Source organism: Syngnathus leptorhynchus, chromosome 19, assembly GCF_054491065.1.
Source record: "Syngnathus leptorhynchus isolate UIUO chromosome 19, UIUO_Slep, whole genome shotgun sequence".
Classification (NCBI taxonomy): domain Eukaryota; kingdom Metazoa; phylum Chordata; class Actinopteri; order Syngnathiformes; family Syngnathidae; genus Syngnathus; species Syngnathus leptorhynchus.
The window spans coordinates 1,667-27,586 of record NC_141213.1 but is presented as its reverse complement, the minus strand read 5'-3'; the positions used below and the strand labels follow the sequence as shown (position 1 = coordinate 27,586).

The following is a 25,920-nucleotide window of genomic DNA, read 5'->3' as shown; positions in this document are numbered from 1 at the left end:
GAACTATCCAAATGCGCAGATCCGTTGATCGCAACGAATTGGGGTGAGACAACATTGAAAAAACCCTTTTATTTGTTGACAGTGTGGCTTCTTTTGTGGCTGACCTCTCGTTCGTTTCACATCTAAAGTATCGTATCATATTACCTCGCGGCTTATACCACACCGTACCTACCATATCGTGTCGCCCGTACAACTCATGCGTGAGATGCGGTGGCTAAGATATTCAGCCATGGGTTGCTCCTCCATTGTGCTCATCATTTCACATGGCATCCTCGTCAAATTTTCAGCCCCCGAAGTATCTTGGCACAACGTACATAACGTGACGTGTCAATGCAAGATGTACATGACGAGGTGGCCGAGAGGTTAAGGTGATTGATTGCTAATCCATTGTGCTCTGCACGAATGGGTTTAAATCCCATCCTCATCGAAGGTTGGTTTTAAATTGTTGTATCTGTAATCTGGCTTGTATTTGACTCAATATAGTAAAATTTATACTCGTCGGCGGCTCGGTGATGCACTGGTTGGCTTGTCTGCTTCACAGTTAGGAAAGTGCGGGTTCGATTCCACCAACGGCCTTTGCGTGTTGTTGATGATGTCCGTTGTTGGGTCAGGAAAGTCAGAGAGTCACTGCCGTGTGTGTGTGTGCGTGTGTGTGTGTGTGCGTGTGTGCGTGTGTGTGCGTGTGCGTGTGCGTGTGCGTGTGTGCGTGTGTGAGCACAGACCAAAGTAAGTGATTTTGAGGAGATGATGCACCTGCAACAAGACATTCTGGATGTTCAGCGTCTGCCATGGAGGAGCGGCGAGGCTTTGGACACACTGTGTTTGGAACCATGCCGCCAGGCGATAAGGCGAGCAAACATGTTAATTGAATGAGCTAACTGGTCTTCGGAGACAGGGCGGAGGCTCACCAAGCCGAGTATGGCCGAGTATAGCCGAGTGAAGCCGAGTGAATGCCGAGCGAAGGGCCAACCGCAGGGGCTCGCGGAGCCGACTTAAGCCGAGTAGTGCCGAGTCGAGCCCAGCCCAGCCCAGCCCGTTGCCTGCCCCGCCCGCACTGCTGCGCTGCTAACGGCTAGCGTGAGGAACTAGCCATGAGCTAAGGGAGCAGTTCTCAAGGAAGCCTCTTTTTTCCCCCTCCCTTTTAGCTACGGCAACTTAAAACCCTACCCGAGGCCCCACCTACGCGAAAGCCTTCAACGACGCCGGTAGGTGGGTGACATCTCACCTGTGACGAAGTACTCTGTAGCCCGCATTGCACCGCTCTTAGCTGTTGCCACTGCTTAGCCCGACTTGTCGTTGAGTGGCCGCTGCCATCCGTCCCGGGAACCCGGGCGACATTTGAGCGAACATCTGTTCCCGTCGATGATGGCATTTACCTGGTCGAAGTAGTCACTTTCTGGTTTTGAATTCAAACCCTGCTAAGGCAGAGAGAGGGTCATTTTCGTCGCTGCAGCGCCCACCGTGGAGCAAACAGCAAGCTAGCTTTTCTTGACGTTACCTTCAACTGGACATATGCAATAGAAAATGGATGGACAGTATCGAACTTTTCTTACATTTGTTTCTATGTCCGAATTTGTCCGGAGTTCTGTTTGCCAAATTCTCCTGGTTCCGCACCATAAAATTAGCTCCTCGGAAAGTAGTGCAGAGGCTGAATTGATTCCATCACCTAAAGGATATTTGCGGGTTGATCCTGTTTTGACTAACTGCTCACACCTTTGCCAAGCATCTAAAGGTGTGGCTGTATAACAGCTCTTTGGAAAAGAAATTTCACCACACGGTCCCATTATTATTATTTCTAACAGGTTTCCCGTTACCCGCAAGTATCCTCGCATGTCCTCCGAGCAAGTAGAGAGAGAGACAAACGATGACAAGCTCATTCCACCGTTTGTTTCAGGAATCAAAAGCCTCACTGCTGCAGCTAGCTGGCGTTGTTGGTCTAATTGGCACAGCCCTCATCCCCCACCCCAGCCCCTTACTTACGTAGAGCCATGGCGGCGGCAAAACCCAAAGGGCAGAATTCTCTCGCCCTCCACAAAGTGATCATGGTGGGCAGCGGAGGAGTGGGCAAGTCGGCCCTCACGCTTCAGTTCATGTACGACGAGGTAAGCGCCCGCGCCGGGCTCGCGCAGATGTGGCGCAAACGCCGAGCTTGTTGTTCCTTGTGGCTGTCGCGCTAGTTTGTGGAAGACTACGAGCCCACCAAAGCGGACAGCTACAGGAAGAAGGTGGTGCTGGACGGCGAGGAAGTGCAGATCGACATCCTGGACACGGCCGGGCAGGAGGACTACGCCGCCATCCGCGACAACTATTTCCGCAGTGGCGAGGGCTTCCTCTGCGTTTTCTCCATCACCGAGCTGGAGTCTTTTGCCGCCACCGTTGACTTCAGGTTCGCCCCGAGCTCGGAAAAGCTCGCCCACTGCCAAATCCAACCTGATTGACGCTCGGTCAATGCGCAGAGAGCAAATCCTGCGAGTGAAGGAGGACGAGAACGTTCCCTTTCTGCTGGTGGGCAACAAGTCTGACCTGGATGACCGGCGGCGGGTGAACGCCGATGAGGCCAAGGCCCGCGCCGACCGCTGGGGGGTCTGCTACGTGGAGACCTCAGCCAAAACCAGAGCCAACGTGGACAAGGTCCGTCCGTTTGGCCTCCCTTTCGAAACGCTCGGCGACCCACGGGAGCGAGTAACCTTCCTGTTGTGTTTGGAATCACCCCCCCCCCCCCCCCCCCCCACACCAGGTGTTCTTTGATCTGATGCGGGAGATCCGGGCGAGGAAGATGGAGGACGGCAAAGAGAAGAACGGCAAGAAGAAGAGCAAGAGTCTGGCCAAGAGAATCCGGGAGAGGTGTTGTATTTTATAGTGGCCCAACGGCAACGACAAAAAAAAAAAAGCCAGAGAGCTGCTTGTGTACATAATATACATTTGTCGAACTTTTTGTTTGAGACCCCCCACCCCCACGTCAAATACGCTTGCTAACTTTCAAATCGATCCTTGCAGGCGTCCGGTCTCTTCCTTCGCAGTGTCCGCATGTGTGCAAATTGAGGCGGGTGTTTGCTGCTTAAAGACAAAGCGCAAAGCCTCGGTCAGCATATGTTACAGATGACATCATTTCAACGTACACACTTGGGAAAAGTACTTCTTAGTGCCTGTTGTGATTTTCCCGCTGTCGAGAAATGGGCGACTATCGCATAACATCTCCTGGAGAAAAGAAGAACCCCCCCCCCCCCCCCCCATCCTCTTGCACAATGAATACTTATTGAAATTGCTGTTAATGCTTGATATTTTTGCTTTTGTGATTGAATCATGTTTGGTGCTCAAACATTTCGGTCGAGTCATGCTGACATCTGGGGGCCAATTTGACCAAACTGACAGAGAAAGCAAACCGCTCGCCACCATTGAGTTGAAGGAAGAGCGGACAGATGAGCCTTTGCCCCGAGCGCACTTGGACAACAGTTTTACAAATTGCCGCTTGGTTCCCTTTTTTGCAGAGGGCTGAGCCACACCCATTGTGATTATTGTTCCCTTCGGCCATTTCCTCCACTAAACAAACGGGACGGGAATGACCGGAGACTATGTGACCTTGTTGTCCTTTCCAATTCCTGTTCAAAATGGCTCTCAAAAGCGTGCCGCCTGCGCTCATGCATTTAGCAAAAACGCTGTGTTCGCTTAAGCTTCGATGCGTTGAGGTGAAGCCAAAATGGAGCGATGAGAACTGTGGCATGGTTTGAGTTTAAGGGCTAACCTCCGCATCCCTCCTAAAAGACAAGACAAAACAAAACGTTGACATTCCTCCATTGTCACAGCGTTCTGTCGTTGCTACAACTTCTAAAAAAAAAAAAAAAACACCTAACAAATGACCCTAGTAGTGCTTGCTCAGCAGATGACCACCGTGAGCTTCTTTCTACTCCATCTTAAGTGTGGTAAGGCAGCCAATTCAAAGAAATTATGCTTTTTTTTATATTAATGCGATTTAAAAAAAAAGTGCTATCTTTGTGTTGGTTGCTGGTGGGGATGTTTGCCATGATTTAATCGCTCCCTTCGTGTTTCCTCATGTGCTTTTGGAAACCTAACCAACCACGAATGTCGCCCCTTGCGTTCCGTTTGTGCGCTTCCATTTCAATTTGTGTGCGCGTGCGTTCTTAGCAAATGGCAAATAAAAGTAACGTGACTACTGGTGCTCACTTTCCATCTTGTGCGGGTGCAAGCATCGACTGACGGGGAGAGGAAAAATGTTTGCTCATTTTTTAGCGCTGCTGAGAGATGAGCTGAGTTTTATTTTTTTGCAACGTTTACTCCATCTAAAACAAATTTGTGTTCACAGCATTAGCACAAGCCGTAGTGATGAGAACAACACATCATTCATAAAATTCCATCTGATGCATATAGCGCGTGACGCAAAACGGGATTTTCACTGCCGGAGAAGAGCGGAGACAATTGTGGGGTGGGGTAGGGTAGAGTCCAATGCTTTTCTTTCTTTTTGGTCTGTTTTGCGTGACCTGCTGACCTATTGTAACCCGGGGCCTTGTCGAAGACGGCATACTACTGAAAATGGCATATAATCAAAGGGGAGAAGCCCATGTAGCCACACGAAAATTGCGCAAATTCAGCAGGGCAAGGGGCACCGATTGCTTACTTCTTTGCAAGTATAACTGCGCTCACATAAGTACAGACTATAAATACATCCGTGCATATCTACGTGTAAGAAAAAAAAAGAATTCCGATGATCCAATTCCGGTGTTTAGTCAAAGTGTTGGTCGAAAATACGTGAAGGAACGCAGCGGCACTTTGTGGCACTCGAGTAGTGAGGATCAGGGGTTCCCTTGGCGATGACGTGTCGGGGCACGTCGATTCGCACTATGCCGTGATTGGCTGACGCCGGCGCACGAGGCCTGTAAGTTTGAAAGCTCGTCTAGGGCAGCCAGTCAGCGGGGCCCAAGAAATGTTGGATAGCACTAGCCCGGTAACGCACCTGCCTTACTTACCTAAGTTCACGCCGTTCGGGAACTTAATTCAAATCAAGCACGGCGCTCGCTTCGACAACGATGACGCCACCGACGGGATCGAATCACTCAGTGGATCACAAGACGGAGGACGCGGCTTTCTGACGGCAGTTGCGATCGAGTCCACGCTGAGACAAGAAAGCTTCACAGTTGGTTAGCCACTTGGCGGCTAACTTCCTTGTTGCGACTCGGCGGTGTCAAATGGGAGGCCGACAAGTTTGCTTTTAACTTCGGACACCACTTCGGACGGTGGAACTACCCGCTCGTATCGCACCAGCCGCAGTGGGTTCAAGCAATCGGGGCTTTATATCCGGACGGGCCTCAGGCCTGCACTTTTGTCCACGAATGCGGTGTGTCGGCGGGTACCGTTAGCCCCCGGAGGCTAACCTAGCTCACATTTACGTAGCATGTGCTAGCCAATTCGTAAAAATGCACACCGTGGATGAGTCCAGACGTTTCATCATCGACTGCTAGCTGAATGTCAAATTCTGCGTGCGTGTGGCCGAATTGGGTAGTGATAAAACTCTCGTGGAACACATTCAAAACATAATCAGTTAACTTTGTGATGCTAACGTGAAGCTAGTGATCGCGATAGCCGCGGCATTCCGAACGTGAATTATGATGCTAACTGGCCCGGTGTTATGTCCCACTGCACAGCCGGAAGTATAATATTGTTCAAGGGTTTTTTTTTTTTCCAGTGAACGTGGCGTTGATGTAATCCTCTGATTAAATGCCGAATTCGGATGTAGTTCGGGATGGCCGCGGCCGGAGTCCCTCCGCGCAGAGAAATGCTAGCAGGCAGGACAGGCGTAACGCCAGTAAGCCGGGAAGCAGCACGGCCCAGCGGGACAGACACCGGGACAATAGACGCTCCTCGGCTTCTCGTCGGAAGAAACGCAGACAGGATAAGGACAGAGACTTGTGGCACGTTGGTGCAACGGAAGGTACTGTCAATGACCGACATGGCACTTTGGTCAAGGAGGCTGAACTTCGGACACTGGTGGAGTACGATGACGTGAGCTCCCAGTCCGAGCGCTTCTCCGGTAGCCCCTCACCTAAACTGGAGCGTCAGGTAGATCGGTTCTCTGTGGACTCCGGGGAGTGTAACGGCCCAGTGAGGGACCGCCGGGACGTTTTCCCCATCAGGGACGAGCACGCCAAAGGACCCGTGGAAAGGAGCAAGGAACTCGACCGGAGGAAGGAACGCCCTAATCGTGAGAGAAATGCCAAACCTCGCGGCGGCCTCAGCCCGAGCATCTCTAAAAACCACAGAGACGTGGTTAAGGCTAATGACAAAAATGGCAAAAGGTCGTCGGCCGGTCAGTCGTCACAGCCTGCGGACAAACGAGACTCCAAAAGGCGACAGAGTAAATTGAGAGCTGATAAAGAACCGCCGTCTGCGTACAGAGATGTTCCTCCTCAGTCATATCGAGATGAAGAGCTGAGATCCTACAGGAGAAGCCCGGGATTCAAAGCCGAAAGTCCCTATGGGACATCCTACTCGTACAGCTACCAATCCCCGCCTGGCTACAACCAGATGATATCGCGACGAAGCCCCACTTACCCGAGCAAAAGAACCTCTCCCACACCCAATTACTATGGCCGAGACGCCGACGTGTACGGAGCTTACGGCATTGCCAAGTCACCCAGCTCGTACCCGGGCAGCAAGAGGAAGCGATCCCCTACCAGTCCGGCCAACTGGCGCAAATCTCCCAGTTACGGCCGGCGCAGTCCGTACGAGCAGGGGGACTTTGTTGCCAGTCCGTTTGGAGGCCGGCGGAGATCTCGAAGTCCTTACAGGAAATCCCTCAGCCCGAGTCCAGATGTCAGGTGAGGTACAAGCCTGAGATCTAACGATGGATTTCTCACCTTATCTGATACTTCTCAATGATGTCCAAAGCCTGTAATGAATACCCAAATTCTGACATGACACAATGTAGTCCGGCTGTACTTTGAAACGTGCAAAGTGCTTGTAAACACGCTGCGTCTTTTTTGTTCTAGGCGATTGGTGAGGTCTCGCAGCCGCAGCCCGTATCCTCCTAGCAGGCATTCTCGCTCCCGCAGCCGGCACCGCCACTCCCGCTCCCGCAGCCGGCCCTCCAGCCTTTCACCAAGCACGCTGACCTTCAAGAGTAGCCTGGCGGCCGAGCTCAGCAAGCAGAAAAAGGCCAAAGCAGCCGAGGCCGCCGCCAAAGCCAAAAGCACAGGCAACTCTTCCATGCCCACCAAGGGTGGCACTGCCGCTCACCAGCCCAGTCCCAAGACCAACCATGCGGTCAGGAAGGGCCGCCCGTCCTCGCCGCCTGCACCTCCAACAGCAGCAGCCGAGAAAGGCCCCCGCACGCCCACGTCCAGCCAGCTCCAGTCGCCCTCCAACCGCAATTCTAAGAGGAGTACAGAGCAGCCAGCCCCCCGGAACAAAGATGCAAAGGCAAAAGATGACTCCAAGAAGAAAGCCGCGACAGCGAGCGGGCCGTGCAAAGAGAAGGAACGAGCCAGTGGGACCTTTATGTCTGGTGTCCCGTCCCTTCCGCTTCCCTTGAGTGTTCTTGAGCAAATTGAAAAAGTGGACTGGTGGGTATTTGTGAAAATCCACCATATAGACGTCATCATGCTTTTCTTTGATGTCATTTCTTTGTAGAGCACAACCAGCACTGGACACAAAGTGCTTTGCAAGAAATGAATCACAAAAGCAGTAAACGCCCCTTATAAATAAAACTGTATTATTATTATTATTAAACACTATCTAATGCGAAAACAATGCTGAGCCAAAAACTGTCGAATACAAATGTTTTAAAAATGCATGTGGAAATGCTGGTCCTATTCAAAATCACAGTCCAGTAAGGAGGAAGTGTCCTATTTGCTCAGCAGAACATAGCAGTGACAAGGAACTAACACACAATTGAACCCTGTGGAGTGCCATACGACAGTCTAAAAAACATCAATACTTTTTCCCCTCAGCGCAAAGAAGAAGTCCGACCAAAGGGGTCGACAGCTGCTTGCCGAACTGCCGCTCCCGCCGGTACTTTCAAGCCGGACGTCGTCTCCTCGCAGCCCGGCTGATGAGAAAAAAAGCCAAACGCCGCGTAGAAGGCCCAAGTAAGTTAGCATTTTTCACACTCCTCACCTGTTTGAATAGGAACCAAATGTTCCTCTCCAAACGTGCGTTCTAGAATGTGCGGCCCCAGATACGGCGAGATCAAGGAGACCGAGATCGACTGGGGCAAGCGCTGCGTGGACAAGTTTGAGATCATCGGCATCACGGGAGAAGGCACGTACGGCCAGGTGTACAAAGCCAAAGACAAGGACACAGGTGGGGAAACGCTCTCCTTTGCTTAAGTGGTGGCCCAGCAAAACGTGATGCTGTATGCAGCGGAGATGGTGGCTCTGAAGAAGGTGCGTCTGGACAACGAGAAGGAGGGCTTCCCCATCACGGCCATCCGAGAGATCAAAATTTTGAGGCAGCTCAACCACAAGAGCATCATCAACATGAAGGAGATCGTCACCGACAAGGAGGACGCGCTGGACTTTAAGAACGATAAAGGTACGCTTCGTCTGGTGTGCCCCTTTATTTATTCTGTGGATTTGTTCTAGTGGGACTGAGCATAGCATAGATGCCACAGAAGCCTTGCGACAAATCCCTCCTCCTTCTACGGGCAGGTGCTTTCTATTTGGTCTTTGAGTACATGGACCACGACCTGATGGGGCTGCTGGAGTCGGGCCTGGTGCATTTCAACGAGTGCCACATCAAGTCATTCATGCGGCAGCTGCTGGAGGGGCTGGATTACTGCCACAAGAAGAACTTTCTGCACCGTGACATCAAGTGCTCCAACATCCTGCTCAACAACAAGTGGGTCCCCTCCAAGCCATTAGGGAAGCTCTGTCCCGCCGGCCAGCCCGATGATGACGACTTTGACTCTTGCATTTCCTAACACGTCTTCTCTCTCTCTTCCTATCAGAGGAAAAATCAAGCTGGCAGACTTTGGTCTGGCTCGCTTGTACAACTCTGAAGAGAGGTGAGCCGGCTTGCCTTCGCACGCACCTCTTTGGTTATTCGTCCAACTCCGTCAAGCCGTCCTGCGAAGCACTTTCCCTGGGAATCCCACGTTTTTACGTCATGTAATCTCATTGAACGGAATTTGCTACATTGAAGTCACGCGCCCATATTTCATCATTTCACCCCAGTTCAAGTGCCACACACACACACACACACACACACACACACACACACACACACACACACACACACACACACACACACACACACCCCTTGAGCTTATTGGAGAACTCTTTTAAGCATCGCTTGTCACGTTGAGCGTTTTGAGTGGCGTGGCATTTTAGTTTCGGCATTTGCAACCAAGCGGCCGTTCAACGTCTGCGTTTCGTTCCCAGTCGGCCGTACACCAACAAAGTCATCACGCTGTGGTACCGGCCCCCGGAGCTCTTGCTCGGCGAAGAGAGGTACACGCCAGCCATCGACGTCTGGAGCTGCGGGTAAGGACACAAAGAGTACAGTGTCGTCGCAAATGAATGTGGTTTGGACAAACAAAATGACACTGTTCACAGATGCATCCTGGGAGAATTGTTCACCAAGAAGCCCATCTTCCAAGCTAACCAGGAACTGGCCCAATTGGAACTGATCAGGTCCTAGAACTGCACTTTTTGATTTTGTACAAATCCTTCATATGCTTTCCGAACGCATGGCTTCAAGAAGACAGACGGTAATCAAACCCCAGTCAGTCGTGCCTTCCGACATCATGCTCACATGCCACGCAAAACGTTACGAATGGGCTCAGGACAGTTGGTGTCCATCATTTCACAAACTTATCGGAGCACTTTGTTGTCTCGCAGTCGGATATGCGGGAGTCCGTGTCCGGCGGTGTGGCCGGATGTCATCAAGCTTCCTTTCTTCAACACCATGAAACCAAAGAAGCAGTACAGGCGACGACTGCGGGAGGAATTTGCCTTGTAAGTTTCAAGTCCTGCCTCACTTTGACTAGTACTGCATTTTGAGTCGATAACCTCGCGGCCTTGTCCTGCCTTCAGCATTTCTCCGACTGCGCTGGATTTGTTTGACCACATGCTGAACCTTGACCCCAGCAAGCGATGCACAGCCGAGCAGGCGTTGAGCTGCGAGTTCCTCAAGGATGTGGACCCTGACAAAATGCCCCCGCCAGAGTACGCCGTCCCATAATTGCAAAGACGAAAGCGTTTTTGCACTTGGATCAAAAAGCCTTTTGGCACTTGATCACAGCGCTTGACCGTTGCTCATCAGAAGCTAAGGCTAACTAACGCTCATCTGAGCAGTCGGCGAAACTTGATGCATCGCTCTGTCTTTAACAGTGTCGTCCAGCCACGGCAAATGGTCACCCATTTTGTCAAGTTTGTGAGGCCGTTGTCACATTTTCATCAGGAGGCGGCTTACTTTGTTGTTTACCTTTTGGATACGAACCACTGAAGTTCCTTTTGTGTCCCCAGTCTCCCACTGTGGCAGGACTGTCACGAGCTGTGGAGCAAGAAGCGTCGGCGTCAGAAGCAGATGCCCGAGGAGTTGGCTGGCCCGCCGAAGGCGCCGCGCAAGGAGCTGGGCCTGGATGATAGTCGCAGTAACACACCTCAAGGATTCCCGCCATCCGCCGGCATCAAAGCCCCGAGTGCGGCTCTTGCTTCACTGCTGGGTGAGGGTGAGAAGATGCTGCACGTTGTTGCTACTCCACTGTTAATATTCACATCGCGTACGGCAAACAGGTTTTCACCAGCCTCATAGTAACCCCTGTTATACTGTTCTATGGCCAGACGCGAAAGCTCCAAACTCCCAGTTGACCCAGGAGCAATTCGCCGTCCTGCTGAACCTCCTCGGGCCACCCAACAACGCCACCGCTAACCCGGCCCAGTTCTTCCAGGCTGTGAGCTCCAAGGTCAACCAGGAGACGTTGCAGCAGCTGTCCAAAGTGCTGCCCCCCCCTGAGGCTGCCCAACCCCTGGTTGCTAAGCCCCCACGGCCGCGCACCCCGCCCATGCCCAAACCCCCTTCTCCTCCCCCCGAAGGGGATGCAGCAGCAGCTGCAGTCGCCACTCAAACGGCCGTCACCATGCTGCTGGCTCAGCTCCTGCAGGCTCAGAGGCAGGAGGCCGGGGGCGGGCCAGAGGCAGCCGACAGCAACCTGTCAGCGGGAGCGGATGGGCTCCCTCCCGATACCAAGAGACCCACAGAATCCAGCCCAGTCACCCCTGGTAATCCATTTTAGTTGCCATTTGACTTAGAATTGCGCGTTGGTTGGAGCAGTCTGTCTTTGTTGGTCTTACAGTGCCGGACCTGGCTGCTGTCCCCATCCTGCCCCCGGACCAGAGACCCCCTGAGCCCCCGGAGCCACCTCTACACGCTGACCTGGACTACAGGCGGCCGCCGCCCGAACCCAAGCCCGGCCACGCTCCGCCCGTCGCATCGGCTGGGGGAGGCGACGGCGGCGCCCGCCCACCTGAGCCTGACTACCCGCCCCTGCCCACCGCGGAAGGGCCCGGCTACGGGGACGACTTTGGCCACCTGGTCCCGCCACCCCCATTCACTCCCACAGGCTTTGGGGACAGCTTCATGGGTCACATGATGGGTGCGGGGTTACCGCCTCACTCACTGAGAGAAGTGTTTAGCGGACCGAGCCAGGCCCCACCCCTAGAGTCCTTCCCCCCACCGTGCCCCCCCACCACAGGAGCCCCTGGGATGTTGTTTGCTGGGGACAAGGACCACCGCTTTGAATACAGGCCCCTCCCAGTGGAAAGCCAGCCCAACCCTGCCGCCCTCCACCTGTACAACAACACTCTGGTCCGGAAGGACGGCATGCCGCCTCTTCCCCCGCCACCCGTCCCGCCACCAGGCCGCGTTTGGGCCTTACCCTCCTCCCAGGTGCCCCTCGGCTTTGTCCCTCACGTCAACTCCACCGTTCGAGGTCGAGGGCTGCCCTTCTAGACGAACTGGAAGCCACACTTGACGCCCCTCCTCCAAGACGGTCAAGTTTGTTTGAGGAGCTTTTCTCAGCCCATTTTCATATTTTTGTTGTAATTTGTTTTATTAGTCTTTTAACATCAACCTTTGTGGGTGGGGTGGGGGGGGGCGGCGGTGGACAGTTAGTCTTATTCTGGTGCATTCTTACCCTACCAGTGACTGCGACCTCTTAGACAGTACTTCAGTATTGTTAGTAGTCATGTTTTGCACTTCACTACTGACTGAAGTTCAAAATCACATTTAGCAGCACAAGGGCATCGTATTGTTTGACCACCCCGCCCCCTTTCTATCTCTCTCTGTCTCTCTCTCTCTCTCTCTCTCTCTGTCTCTCTCTCTCTCTCTCTCTCTCTCTCTCTCTCTCTCTCTCTCTCTCTCTCTCTCTCTCTCTCATTTCGCTCCTGTGTGCTGACACTTGGATGAGCAAATTTCATCATGACTCCGAGACTGGAGCTAATGTTAAAGTTGTAAAATGGTTCAACGTAAAAAATGACAGTGTTTCTTCTCTTTTTTTTTTGTATTAAAAAAAGCCCAACCACACCAGGTTTCCTTTTGGCAAATGTTTATTAAAGAAATGCCACTGTGTAAAACTATTGTCTTTTCAGTTACTATAATGATTCTTTTTAAATGTCTTTTTGCTGCGTTTGGAGTATGTGTGACCTATGTTACCACTGGATGGTGCCATTTTGCAAAAGTTATTTTCTACTCTAGGGTATTCTCAGCGGAGGACAAGTGTGCTTGCCATTGGTTCAGCACGTTTTACACTGCCACGGAGTTACTTCTGCAAACGTTTCAGAAAGTTTTGAGCATCGCTGGCTCGTGAAGTACAATCTTTATTCAATACTTTTTATTTGTAACTAACCGTACCATGCATGATCTAAGATGAAAGTCAACCGCAGTTGATATTTTGATGCCAGAGCACCATATAATAATGACCACGACTCAAGTGTTTTGGAGAAGCAAAATATTTCCCATCCATGACATACTTTATGTAGTCATCTCCAAGAATGATTTGCAGCGAGCAGCAACTTGGAGGTGGTTCTAGAGCTTGTCAAAGACCTCAAGAGCCCCTTTAATGGTGATTTTAAGAGAAATCAGTGGCATCAAACTGACATTTTTCTTTGACAATCATCAAGCATAATGTTCAGTGCGTCGTTGTAATGACATACAAGAAAGAAGCGGACACGACCACAGCGCTTGTGTGATGTATAAATAGCACTTTTGTCAAGTAAAAATAAAGTGTCTGTACATAGCTGTGTAAAGAAATTAAAAGAGCGGAATTTCATATTCATAGAGCGGTTCATATATGACGTCATTTACTAGTCGCAGTCATGTGACGCGGAAATTAGGTCAATGGGCGGAACTTCCGCCGAGATTCAAATCCATAGGCGTGGCTCGCAACACGGAAGTAGCAAGTGGATTCGCTGTTCGAATATTAATAAATATATATATATACATACGGACAAGGGAGAAAAGAAAAAGTGCTGATACGGGCGTCTTACCAGCAACATCATGCTTCAGCCATTGGGCGGAACTTCCGCCAAAATTCAAATCCGTGGGCGTGGCTCGCAAGACAAGTAGGAATTTGATACTCTGTTCGAATAAGGTATACTTACACATACAGACAAGGGGGAAAAGTGCTTTGACGAGCCTTGAACCTGCAACATCATGCTTTAGGGGTGGACGTGCTTACTAGTGGCCATTTTTTCAACGTATGATAACTGTAAGTCTACTAAACAAAACAGCGGTTGCTATAGGACGTTGCCACGTCACAGTCATGTGACGCGGACATGGCCGCAAGTGTTGTCACAGACGCCGAATTTCGACAATTTTTCCTGTCTAACCGTTGTAAATGATTGCGTTGATTAAAAAAAAAAACTTTATTCAACTCTAATTTACCGTTTAAGATAATATGACGTGGCAGTCACGTGCCGCGGAAATGACGTCACTAGGCGGAACTTCCGCTGAGATTCAAATCTGTGGGCGTGCGTGGCTTTCAACGGGGAGTAGGCTGTAGCGCTAAGCGACACAGAGCGGGTAGTAACACGACGATTAACAAGAGAAATGTTTTATTTTCTGCTTGCAACTGGACCGTCTTGAGCGTACACGGTAAATACAACTCATTGTGTTTTAAAACAAGTACTTTTGTAGCCCTAAAAGCGAGTGAGTGAGCGTGCGTGTGTGGGGGGGTGGACGTCGAATTCGTCGTCTGCTGACTGCCACGGACGCCGAATTTCGACGATTCTTCCTGGTCATAGGTTGTAAATCATTACATTGATTAAAAAAAACTTCATTTAACTGTAATTTACAGTTTTAGATCATATTACGTCGCAGTCATGTGCCGCGAAATGACGTGAATAGGCGGAACTGCCGCCAAGATTCAAATCCGCGGATACAAACATGACGATTATCAATAGAAATATCTTTATTTTCTGCTTGCAACTGGACCGTCTTGAGCGTACACGGTAAATACAACTCATTGTTTTTTTAAAACAACTACTTTTGTAGCCCTGAAAAGCCAGCGAGTGAGTGAGTGTGCGTGTGTGGGGGGGACGTCGAATTTGTCGTCAGCTGCCTGCCACATACGCCGAATTTCGACGATTTTTTCTGGTCAAAGGTTGTAAATGATTGCGTTGATTAAAAAATAACTTTATTTAACTCTAATTTACAGTTTTAGATAATATTACATCGCAGTCATGTGCCGCAAAATGACGTGAATAGGTGGAACTCCCGCCAAGATTCAAATCCGCGGATACAAACATGAAGATTAACAGAAATATCTTTATTTTCTGCTTGCAACTGGGCCGTCTAGACGGTAGATGCTGAATGCAGGGTTTTAAACAAAAACTGGACTGCTAAGTATTTATTTACTGAAGTCGGAGGTAAAGCCGTGTGTTTAGTTTGCGGGGAGCAGATCGCCGTGTTTAAAGACTTACAATTTGAGTCGGCATTACCGAAACACGTGGAGAAATATAACAACGTGACTGATGTTGAGAGGGCGCGGACATTGGAAGCACAGGACATTGGAAGCTGTGCTTCGCATCTCCACCTCAGACATGCAACCTCACTTCGATGCACTCGTTAAAGCACAGCAGAGACTAGATTTTTCTCACTGAACAAGAAAAAAGAATTTAAAAATGTAAGAAGGTAGAAGTTTTAAAGCATGTTTTTATGGTTGAGTTGTGCATGATTTTAATTGTAGTGTGTTTATTTTTATTTGCATGTTTAGTGTGTTTTTATGATGTTGTTTTAGTGATTTAATTATTTAATTACATGCTTTTCTTCAGAGATATTGATTACCTGATTGCCTGCATCTAAGTTTATTGGATAAATGTCACAGATAGTAAAAAACGTTCACATTTTGTTTACCATTGTTTTGGGAAAATTTGATTGAATAAATGACATTTTTTGCAAGGAAAACTCACTTTTTTATGACTTAATTAAGATATATACTCTTACCAGCTTGTCAAAAATAATGTTATTTACTGCTTTTTATAAAGAAATGCAATTAATAATATGAAGAATTGAGTTCAGCCTTGTGGCCGGCCCTCCATTATATTTTCAGTTTCTCATGTGGCCCCATGGAAAAAATAATTGGCCACCCCTGGTCTAGAGCGTACACGGTAAAAACAACTCATTCTGTTTAAAGAGATTTACTTTTGTGTAGTTTGACTAAAGCTGTCGATGCAGCTCGCGTTCACTGTGCAATAGTAATGTGTAACTGTGAAGCTAACCCTAGCTGAAACGTAGTCACGTTGCGTTGTGTCTGTGAATGTTGGTTGATGTTAAATGTTGTTGTTTTATTTCCTTTCTGTAGGTTCCACGGTGTCTGTTGGCTGTATGTTTTCCACTGTAAGAAGAATAAAAATACAAATCAGTCGCATCATTGACCAGGAGCTACAACGGTTGGATGTCGGCGAAGACGTCTCAAGTGAGTAAGCCTCTCTTCCTCCATTTATGTTAAACACCTCCTATTAAAGCTTCGTCTGGCTGTAGACGGCCGTGTTTGGTCCCACGCAATCCACCAACAGTATTGCAATTAACTCCTAGTGTCCGTTCTCAAACGCATTACATTGATATCACACGTTTCCATCTTCATTACACACAAAATATGGATAACATTACTGTTTCATCCTCTTATAAATACCCAAATCATGTTTAACAGTAATTGATTTAACACATAACCCTAATTAAATTGAGTGTGGGCACTCTTAAATTAACATGTGATTATACTGCCTAATCTGTCACAGAGTTCATTGTTGCAAATTAATATAAGAAAAGATCCAAAGTTGTAATCCAGAAGTTTTCAAAAGAAGGCCATTAGGATTATAAACAAATCTGATTACCTTGAACATAATAAGCTATTTCTTAAATCACAAATTCTTAAATTCAAAGATTTGGTAGATTATCAGACTGCTCAAATGATGCTCAAAGTAAAGCAGAACTGTTTACCTAAAAATAATCAAAAGCATATTCAAACTGTGTAATTACTCCATTTGGTCTAATTACCAACTTCTATCAATTCAACTAAGTGTTGAATATGTCCTATCAGGTCTCAAGTTAAGATTTGGCACCATCGTGTGGTGAAATTTCGAATTGCAACACATCCAATTTTGCCTGGGAACAAACAGATAAAAGTCTTACTAGTTCCCATTAAATAAATGAAACGAGTCTTACTTCTTCCCATTCCTTTTCAAACAAGTAAAGCCTGCCCATTTTGTGCTTTAGATTTTGTTTATACCTAGTAACTATACAAAATCATTCTTTAAATGACTTAATTAACAAACAAATTAAGTAATTCATTCAAAAGTGTTTAATATGTCCTATTAGCTTTCATGTTAAGATTCGTCACCATCCTTTGGAGAAATTTGGAATTGCAGCCAAGCTATTAGACAAATGCATTGGCCAAGTTATTTTAAAAGAGCACGTGGGGTGGTGTGATGTCCTTAGTGAGATGATGTTTGTCATTTGTGATGTCGAGCTTGCGCTCCCGCACTACCAGACTCACCAACAGCTTCATACTCCAGGCTGTTAGGATCCTGAACTCTCCCCCCTCCGCTGCATAAAGTCCTGACCTTTTGGGCCGCGTTGGCTGCCTTGCACTACCCGCGCACTATATTCTGACTGTCTGCTGTATGCACACTTGCTCCAATTTTTGTCCTCTTATTTGTTTATTTATTTATAATTATTTGTTGTTCTTGTTTATTCATTGTATGTGCCATCTTGTTTTTGCTTTTTGTGTTGTTTTTTGGATGTTTTGTTATGTCTTGTCATCGTGGGATAGTGGGTAACGCAATTTTGATCTCTTAGTGTGTCTTGGCATGTGAAGTAATTGACAATAAAGCTGACTTTGACTTCATTCATTCATTCATCCATCCATTCATCCATTCATTCATTCATTCATTCATTCATGCAGCAACCCCAATTTTCCCATTAAACAAATGAAATAATTCTTACTTCTTCCCACTCATTTTCAAACAAGTAAAGCCTGTTCATTTTGTGCTGTAGATTTTGTTTATATCTAATATTTATACAAAATCATAATTTAAATGACTTCATTCACTTTGGAAACTTGGAATGGCAGCAAATCCAATTTTGCTTGGGAACAAAAATAGATGAAATAAACTAAATCAGTTTTACTTGTTCCTATTAAATCAATTAAATGAGTCTTCCCACTCCTTTTCAAACTAGTAAACTGGCCATTCTTTGCAGAATAATTTCTGTTTATACGTATTTATAGAGACATAATTTGAATGAACAAATAAGATTCATTCAGGCATTCATTGAAAAGATCCAAAGTTGTGTGTGCTATGTGTAATTCAGAATAGATCTCATGTTACTCCACTCACTCATATGACCAACTTCTATCAATTTAACTAAGCGTATGTCTCATCAGGTCTCAAGTTAAGATTTGGCACCACCATGTGGTGAAATATGGAATTGCAGCACATCCAGTTTTGCCTGGGAACAAAAAAATGAAATAAATTGAATAAGTATTACTTGTTCCCATTAAATAAAATAAACTAGTTTTACTCATACCCATTCCTTTTCAAACAAGTAAAGCTTGCCCATTTTGTGTAGGACTTTTTGTGTCTATACCTAGTATTTATACAAAATCATAATTTAAATGACTTCATTCCTTCATCTTGTAAATTTGTAATTGCAGCAAATCCATTTTTTTTCTGGGAACAAAAATAGATGAAATAAATAAATTAAGACTTACTTTATCCCATTAAATAAATGAAACAAGTCTTACTTTTTCCTCACTCCTTTTCAAACAAGAAGTTTGAAACGAGGCCCCTTCCCTCAACCCTAACTCGCCCTAATCCTGTGCGTCACATTGTGTTGTATCTGTGAATGTTGGTTGAAACCAAATGTCAGGTCTCATCAAAATCGATTTAAATACATAATTTTTCCCATTCCCTTTCAAACAAGTAAACGCTGCCCATTTTGTGTAGTAGAATTTGTATTTATACCTAGTATTTGTCCAAAATCATAATTTAAATGACTTTATTCATTTATTCACAACATCCAAAGTTGTGTTTAATGTGTAATTCAGAACAGTTATGTCAAAATCGATTTAAATAAATTAAATCAGTCATCCCTTTCCTGTTCAAACAAGTAAACCTTCATTTTGTCCCAGTCAAAGTCTACTTTGTCATTTTCTTCACATGTTAAGACACACAAAGAGAACGTTTTAAAAAAGTAAATAGCCCAATTTGTGTCGTAGATTTTCTGTTTATACCTAGTATTGATACAAAATCATAATTAAAATGACTTGACCAATGTATTAATTAAATGATTCAAAATAGTGTTTAATATTAAGTGTCATGTTAAGATTAGTCACCATCCTTTGGTGAAATTGGAATTGCAGCAAATCTAATATACAAATGCATTAGCCAAGTTATTTTAAGATCACGTGGGGTGATGAGATGTCCTTAGTGCGATGATGTTTGTCATTTGTGATGTCATACTCTGTATTTTGTGATATCATACTCTATTTTTTTGGGCTAGGTGTAGGTGCTAAGGTTTTTGTTAGGGTTTTTTTTAGGGTTAGGGTTTTTGTTAGGGTTAGGGTTTTTGTTAGGGTTAGGGTTTTTGTTAGGGTTTTTGTTAGGGTTTTTGTTAGGGTTAGGGTTAGGGTTAGGGTTAGGGTTTTTGTTAGGGTTAGGGTTTTTGTTAGGGTTTTTGTTAGGGTTTTTGTTAGGGTTTTTGTTAGGGTTAGGGTTAGGGTTTTTGTTAGGGTTAGGGTTTTTGTTAGGGTTAGGGTTTTTGTTAGGGTTAGGGTTTTTGTTAGGGTTAGGGTTTTTGTTAGGGTTAGGGTTAGGGTTTTTGTTAGGGTTAGGGTTTTTGTTAGGGTTTTTGTTAGGGTTAGGGTTTTTGTTAGGGTTAGGGTTTTTGTTAGGGTTAGGGTTTTTGTTAGGGTTAGGGTTTTTGTTAGGGTTAGGGTTTTTGTTAGGGTTAGGGTTTTTGTTAGGGTTAGGGTTTTTGTTAGGGTTAGGGTTAGGGTTTTTGTTAGGGTTAGGGTTTTTGTTAGGGTTAGGGTTAGGGTTAGGGTTAGGGTTAGGGTTAGGGTTAGGGTTAGGGTTAGGGTTAGTGGGTTAGGGTTAGGGTTAGTGGGTTAGGGTTAGGGTTAGGGTTAGGGTTAGGGTTAGGGTTAGGGTTAGGGTTATGAGATAGAGACCCCCCCCACCTAGCGGAGGGGAGGGGAGATGCACGGGCACATCCCCCGAGACCCCATCCCGCCCCCAGCACCCGGTGCTGGCGCGCCTGCTTGCGTCGCCGTCCATACCACACTGTCGTCCAGTCGCTGTCCATTCTGGAAGTGTCCTTGGCAATAAAAAGTAAAAGGTTGTTTGTGAATCCTGTTTTTATTGGAATTTTTTTTCAAAAAAATGCAGTAAAAATCCAGAACTGTATAACACCGGTTTTCAAAAATATTTGTGTGCCCTGACAACGTTTCGGCCGCTAGGGCCTTCCTCAGGTCTGGCACACAAACAAACAAATCCACGGGTCAGGTAAATCCACTTTTGGTAACTGCTGCTGAGTTGTTTCCTCGTCGCTCCCGCTCCACGCACTGAGCTTTGCGCGTCCTTTTATACACCCTGCCCGGTTGGAATTTCTAATTTTGAATTTTTGTTTTCGTTTTTGAGTTTATTTGGTTTCTTAAAAATAAAACTGGTTCTAGCCCAAAAAACGCTGCTAAATTGCGGTAGAAATTGTAAATTATGAACTTGAATATTGTTTCAGTAAGGTTTATTTGTTTTGTTTTACTAGATGTCAGTGTTACTATAATAATTATTATTATTATTACAATTATTATTATTATCATTAATAATACTTTTTGTAAGAAAATTTTTTTGTAAAAAATTTTTTTGTTATTTTTATTTTTCATTTTTTCTATAATTGTTCCTCCTGTGTTCCTAAATTTATCAATTTTTTTTGTAAAAAAAGTTTTGTTTTAATTTTCTTAGGTTTTTATCTGACTTACTATAGGTAACTGAAAAATCCAGGTAGGGTTAGGGTTAGGGTATTGCGGGCCCCTGTAAACTATGCAAAGAGACAATTGGTAGACCTTTGTTGGTTTTGACTGCTTGTACAGGTAGGCGCGGTCCGAGGATCAGTCGCTCGGTCCCAACTGGAGGTAAGTGTCCCAGGCAAGTAGGGAGGTCCCGCGGTTCAAAACGTCCACCGACATGGCTTGCTGAGGTTGTCCATTTCAAAGTTCTTTAGGTAGGCGTGGTCCAGAGACCAGAGGCGTGGCTCCAATTTGAGGTAAGTATCCAAGGTAGGAAAACGGGTCCGAATAAAATCCGGTGGATTGAGCCTCCCGTTTGGAAGTTACGTTCCCAGTGGAACACAAACTGGAAATGGAATCGGGGTCCGTGACGGCCGTTGTTGTGGGGTAGGTCTTTGTTGGCAAGTGCGTCTATTGCGGATCCCCTGGCGCCCGCTCGGGTGCACACCATTCCATGAAAGTGGCCAGGGCCCGGTCGTAAGCAGGCGACAGCTGTGGTGATTGACCCCGAGTGAGCGTAGGCCGGCACGTCTTTTGAGTTTTGTCGGAGGCCTTACGGAAAGCTGGAGGATGTTTGTCCTGCCCCTCGAATAAATTGCGCTCAGTATGGGCTGGGTGGGGATTTGGGTTAGGGTTAGGGTTAGGGTTAGGGTTAGGGTTAGGGTTAGGGTTAGGGTTAGGGTTATGAGATAGAGACCCCCCCCACCTAGCGGAGGGGAGGGGAGATGCACGGGCACATCCCCCGAGACCCCATCCTGCCCCCAGCACCCGGTGCTGGCGCGCCTGCTTGCGTCGCCGTCCATACCACACTGTCGTCCAGTCGCTGTCCATTCTGGAAGTGTCCTTGGCAATAAAAAGTAAAAGGTTGTTTGTGAATCCTGTTTTTATTGGAATTTTTTTCAAAAAAATGCAGTAAAAATCCAGAACTGTATAACACCGGTTTTCAAAAATATTTGTGTGCCCTGACAACGTTTCGGCCGCTAGGGCCTTCCTCAGGTCTGGCACACAAACAAACAAATCCACGGGTCAGGTAAATCCACTTTTGGTAACTGCTGCTGAGTTGTTTCCTCGTCGCTCCCGCTCCACGCACTGAGCTTTGCGCGTCCTTTTATACACCCTGCCCGGTTGGAATTTCTAATTTTGAATTTTTGTTTTCGTTTTTGAGTTTATTTGGTTTCTTAAAAATAAAACTGGTTCTAGCCCAAAAAACGCTGCTAAATTGCGGTTGAAATTGTAAATTATGAACTTGAATATTGTTTCAGTAAGGTTTATTTGTTTTGTTTTACTAGATGTCAGTGTTACTATAATAATTATTATTATTATTACAATTATTATTATTATCATTAATAATACTTTTTGTAAGAAAATTTTTTTGTAAAAAAATTTTTTTGTTATTTTTATTTTTCATTTTTTCTATAATTGTTCCTCCTGTGTTCCTAAATTTATCAATTTTTTTGTAAAAAAAGTTTTGTTTTAATTTTCTTAGGTTTTTATCTGACTTACTATAGGTAACTGAAAAATCCAGGTAGGGTTAGGGTTAGGGTATTGCGGGCCCCTGTAAACTATGCAAAGAGACAATTGGTAGACCTTTGTTGGTTTTGACTGCTTGTACAGGTAGGCGCGGTCCGAGGACCAGTCGCTCGGTCCCAACTGGAGGTAAGTGTCCCAGGCAAGTAGGGAGGTCCCGCGGTTCAAAACGTCCACCGACATGGCTTGCTGAGGTTGTCCATTTCAAAGTTCTTTAGGTAGGCGTGGTCCAGAGACCAGAGGCGTGGCTCCAATTTGAGGTAAGTATCCAAGGTAGGAAAACGGGTCCGAATAAAATCCGGTGGATTGAGCCTCCCGTTTGGAAGTTACGTTCCCAGTGGAACACAAACTGGAAATGGAATCGGGGTCCGTGACGGCCGTTGTTGTGAGGTAGGTCTTTGTTGGCAAGTGCGTCTATTGCGGATCCCCTGGCGCCCGCTCGGGTGCACACCATTCCAAGGAAGTGGCCAGGGCCCGGTCGTAAGCAGGCGACAGCTGTGGTGATTGACCCCGAGTGAGCGTAGGCCGGCACGTCTTTTGAGTTTTATCGGAGGCCTTACGGAAAGCTGGAGGATGTTTGTCCTGCCCCTCGAATAAATTGCGCTCAGTATGGGCTGGGTGGGGATTTGGGTTAGGGTTAGGGTTAGGGTTAGGGTTGGGGTTGGGGTTAGGGTTAGGGTTAGGGTTAGGGTTAGGGTTAGGGTTGGGATTAGGGTTAGGGTTAGGGTTGGGGTTAGGGTTGGGGTTAGGGTTGGGGCTAGGGTTAGGGTTAGGGTTAGGGTTAGGGTTAGGGTTAGGGTTAGGGTTAGGGTTAGGGTTAGGGTTAGGGTTAGGGTTAGGGTTAGGGTTAGGGTTAGGGTTAGGGTTAGGGTTAGGGTTAGGGTTAGGGTTAGGGTTAGGGTTAGGGTTAGGGTTAGGGTTAGGGTTAGGGTTAGGGTTAGGGTTAGGGTTAGGGTTAGGGTTAGGGTTAGGGTTAGGGTTAGGGTTAGGGTTAGGGTTAGGGTTAGGGTTAGGGTTAGGGTTAGGGTTAGGGTTAGGGTTAGGGTTAGGGTTAGGGTTAGGGTTAGGGTTAGGGTTAGGGTTAGGGTTAGGGTTAGGGTTAGGGTTAGGGTTAGGGTTAGGGTTAGGGTTAGGGTTAGGGTTAGGGTTAGGGTTAGGGTTAGGGTTAGGGTTAGGGTTAGGGTTAGGGTTAGGGTTAGGGTTAGGGTTAGGGTTAGGGTTAGGGTTAGGGTTAGGGTTAGGGTTAGGGTTAGGGTTAGGGTTAGGGTTAGGGTTAGGGTTAGGGTTAGGGTTAGGGTTAGGGTTAGGGTTAGGGTTAGGGTTAGGGTTAGGGTTAGGGTTAGGGTTAGGGTTAGGGTTAGGGTTAGGGTTAGGGTTAGGGTTAGGGTTAGGGTTAGGGTTAGGGTTAGGGTTAGGGTTAGGGTTAGGGTTAGGGTTAGGGTTAGGGTTAGGGTTAGGGTTAGGGTTAGGGTTAGGGTTAGGGTTAGGGTTAGGGTTAGGGTTAGGGTTAGGGTTAGGGTTAGGGTTAGGGTTAGGGTTAGGGTTAGGGTTAGGGTTAGGGTTAGGGTTAGGGTTAGGGTTAGGGTTAGGGTTAGGGTTAGGGTTAGGGTTAGGGTTAGGGTTAGGGTTAGGGTTAGGGTTAGGGTTAGGGTTAGGGTTAGGGTTAGGGTTAGGGTTAGGGTTAGGGTTAGGGTTAGGGTTAGGGTTAGGGTTAGGGTTAGGGTTAGGGTTAGGGTTAGGGTTAGGGTTAGGGTTAGGGTTAGGGTTAGGGTTAGGGTTAGGGTTAGGGTTAGGGTTAGGGTTAGGGTTAGGGTTAGGGTTAGGGTTAGGGTTAGGGTTAGGGTTAGGGTTAGGGTTAGGGTTAGGGTTAGGGTTAGGGTTAGGGTTAGGGTTAGGGTTAGGGTTAGGGTTAGGGTTAGGGTTAGGGTTAGGGTTAGGGTTAGGGTTAGGGTTAGGGTTAGGGTTAGGGTTAGGGTTAGGGTTAGGGTTAGGGTTAGGGTTAGGGTTAGGGTTAGGGTTAGGGTTAGGGTTAGGGTTAGGGTTAGGGTTAGGGTTAGGGTTAGGGTTAGGGTTAGGGTTAGGGTTAGGGTTAGGGTTAGGGTTAGGGTTAGGGTTAGGGTTAGGGTTAGGGTTAGGGTTAGGGTTAGGGTTAGGGTTAGGGTTAGGGTTAGGGTTAGGGTTAGGGTTAGGGTTAGGGTTAGGGTTAGGGTTAGGGTTAGGGTTAGGGTTAGGGTTAGGGTTAGGGTTAGGGTTAGGGTTAGGGTTAGGGTTAGGGTTAGGGTTAGGGTTAGGGTTAGGGTTAGGGTTAGGGTTAGGGTTAGGGTTAGGGTTAGGGTTAGGGTTAGGGTTAGGGTTAGGGTTAGGGTTAGGGTTAGGGTTAGGGTTAGGGTTAGGGTTAGGGTTAGGGTTAGGGTTAGGGTTAGGGTTAGGGTTAGGGTTAGGGTTAGGGTTAGGGTTAGGGTTAGGGTTAGGGTTAGGGTTAGGGTTAGGGTTAGGGTTAGGGTTAGGGTTAGGGTTAGGGTTAGGGTTAGGGTTAGGGTTAGGGTTAGGGTTAGGGTTAGGGTTAGGGTTAGGGTTAGGGTTAGGGTTAGGGTTAGGGTTAGGGTTAGGGTTAGGGTTAGGGTTAGGGTTAGGGTTAGGGTTAGGGTTAGGGTTAGGGTTAGGGTTAGGGTTAGGGTTAGGGTTAGGGTTAGGGTTAGGGTTAGGGTTAGGGTTAGGGTTAGGGTTAGGGTTAGGGTTAGGGTTAGGGTTAGGGTTAGGGTTAGGGTTAGGGTTAGGGTTAGGGTTAGGGTTAGGGTTAGGGTTAGGGTTAGGGTTAGGGTTAGGGTTAGGGTTAGGGTTAGGGTTAGGGTTAGGGTTAGGGTTAGGGTTAGGGTTAGGGTTAGGGTTAGGGTTAGGGTTAGGGTTAGGGTTAGGGTTAGGGTTAGGGTTAGGGTTAGGGTTAGGGTTAGGGTTAGGGTTAGGGTTAGGGTTAGGGTTAGGGTTAGGGTTAGGGTTAGGGTTAGGGTTAGGGTTAGGGTTAGGGTTAGGGTTAGGGTTAGGGTTAGGGTTAGGGTTAGGGTTAGGGTTAGGGTTAGGGTTAGGGTTAGGGTTAGGGTTAGGGTTAGGGTTAGGGTTAGGGTTAGGGTTAGGGTTAGGGTTAGGGTTAGGGTTAGGGTTAGGGTTAGGGTTAGGGTTAGGGTTAGGGTTAGGGTTAGGGTTAGGGTTAGGGTTAGGGTTAGGGTTAGGGTTAGGGTTAGGGTTAGGGTTAGGGTTAGGGTTAGGGTTAGGGTTAGGGTTAGGGTTAGGGTTAGGGTTAGGGTTAGGGTTAGGGTTAGGGTTAGGGTTAGGGTTAGGGTTAGGGTTAGGGTTAGGGTTAGGGTTAGGGTTAGGGTTAGGGTTAGGGTTAGGGTTAGGGTTAGGGTTAGGGTTAGGGTTAGGGTTAGGGTTAGGGTTAGGGTTAGGGTTAGGGTTAGGGTTAGGGTTAGGGTTAGGGTTAGGGTTAGGGTTAGGGTTAGGGTTAGGGTTAGGGTTAGGGTTAGGGTTAGGGTTAGGGTTAGGGTTAGGGTTAGGGTTAGGGTTAGGGTTAGGGTTAGGGTTAGGGTTAGGGTTAGGGTTAGGGTTAGGGTTAGGGTTAGGGTTAGGGTTAGGGTTAGGGTTAGGGTTAGGGTTAGGGTTAGGGTTAGGGTTAGGGTTAGGGTTAGGGTTAGGGTTAGGGTTAGGGTTAGGGTTAGGGTTAGGGTTAGGGTTAGGGTTAGGGTTAGGGTTAGGGTTAGGGTTAGGGTTAGGGTTAGGGTTAGGGTTAGGGTTAGGGTTAGGGTTAGGGTTAGGGTTAGGGTTAGGGTTAGGGTTAGGGTTAGGGTTAGGGTTAGGGTTAGGGTTAGGGTTAGGGTTAGGGT

The 25,920-nt window shown here is 47.2% G+C and overlaps 2 protein-coding genes across 6 annotated transcripts; both read left to right on the top strand.

The window, feature by feature from the left end:
* Positions 1–1,015: 1,015 nt before the first annotated feature.
* ralaa (RAS like proto-oncogene Aa) lies at positions 1,016–4,171 on the top strand. 3 transcript variants are annotated; one of them, XM_085938555.1, is made up of 6 exons: positions 1,016–1,205; positions 1,895–2,102; positions 2,178–2,386; positions 2,457–2,631; positions 2,738–2,844; positions 2,998–4,171. In XM_085938555.1, the coding sequence occupies exons 2-6, from the start codon at positions 1,989–1,991 to the stop codon at positions 3,101–3,103; spliced, it is 711 nt and encodes a 236-aa protein (XP_085794681.1). In that variant the 5' UTR covers positions 1,016–1,205; positions 1,895–1,988; the 3' UTR covers positions 3,104–4,171. The 3 variants fall into 3 exon arrangements, with proteins under 3 accessions (XP_085794681.1, XP_085794682.1, XP_085794683.1); XM_085938556.1 differs by having other exon boundaries at positions 1,016–1,209; XM_085938557.1 differs by having other exon boundaries at positions 1,018–1,205; positions 2,738–4,171.
* A 726-nt stretch (positions 4,172–4,897) lies between these two features.
* On the top strand, positions 4,898–12,587 carry cdk13 (cyclin dependent kinase 13). 3 transcript variants are annotated; one of them, XM_085938553.1, is made up of 15 exons: positions 4,898–4,960; positions 5,699–6,830; positions 7,002–7,574; positions 7,962–8,099; positions 8,174–8,313; positions 8,374–8,544; positions 8,661–8,850; positions 8,960–9,016; positions 9,393–9,494; positions 9,567–9,644; positions 9,852–9,968; positions 10,047–10,178; positions 10,479–10,684; positions 10,797–11,234; positions 11,309–12,587. In XM_085938553.1, exons 2-15 carry the CDS (start codon positions 5,731–5,733, stop codon positions 11,962–11,964), a joined length of 4,098 nt encoding a protein of 1,365 aa, XP_085794679.1. In that variant the 5' UTR covers positions 4,898–4,960; positions 5,699–5,730; the 3' UTR covers positions 11,965–12,587. The 3 variants fall into 3 exon arrangements, with proteins under 3 accessions (XP_085794679.1, XP_085794678.1, XP_085794680.1); XM_085938552.1 differs by having other exon boundaries at positions 4,899–6,830; XM_085938554.1 differs by having other exon boundaries at positions 4,900–6,830; positions 10,479–10,678.
* The last annotated feature ends 13,333 nt before the right edge of the window (positions 12,588–25,920 follow it).

What these genes read in the sequence shown, in the direction of transcription:
- ralaa (XM_085938555.1), top strand. Translation starts at nt 1,989, where the DNA reads ATGGCGGCGGCAAAACCCAAAGGGCAGAATTCTCTCGCCCTCCACAAA. An exon ending in GCCGCCACCGTTGACTTCAG is followed by an intron (nt 2,387 to 2,456) that starts GTTCGCCCCGAG and finishes GTCAATGCGCAG; the next exon opens with AGAGCAAATCCTGCGAGTGA. An exon ending in GCCAAGAGAATCCGGGAGAG is followed by an intron (nt 2,845 to 2,997) that starts GTGTTGTATTTT and finishes CGATCCTTGCAG; the next exon opens with GCGTCCGGTCTCTTCCTTCG.
- cdk13 (XM_085938553.1), top strand. Translation starts at nt 5,731, where the DNA reads ATGCCGAATTCGGATGTAGTTCGGGATGGCCGCGGCCGGAGTCCCTCC. An exon ending in ACGCCGCGTAGAAGGCCCAA is followed by an intron (nt 8,100 to 8,173) that starts GTAAGTTAGCAT and finishes CGTGCGTTCTAG; the next exon opens with AATGTGCGGCCCCAGATACG. An exon ending in CTGCGGGAGGAATTTGCCTT is followed by an intron (nt 9,969 to 10,046) that starts GTAAGTTTCAAG and finishes TCCTGCCTTCAG; the next exon opens with CATTTCTCCGACTGCGCTGG.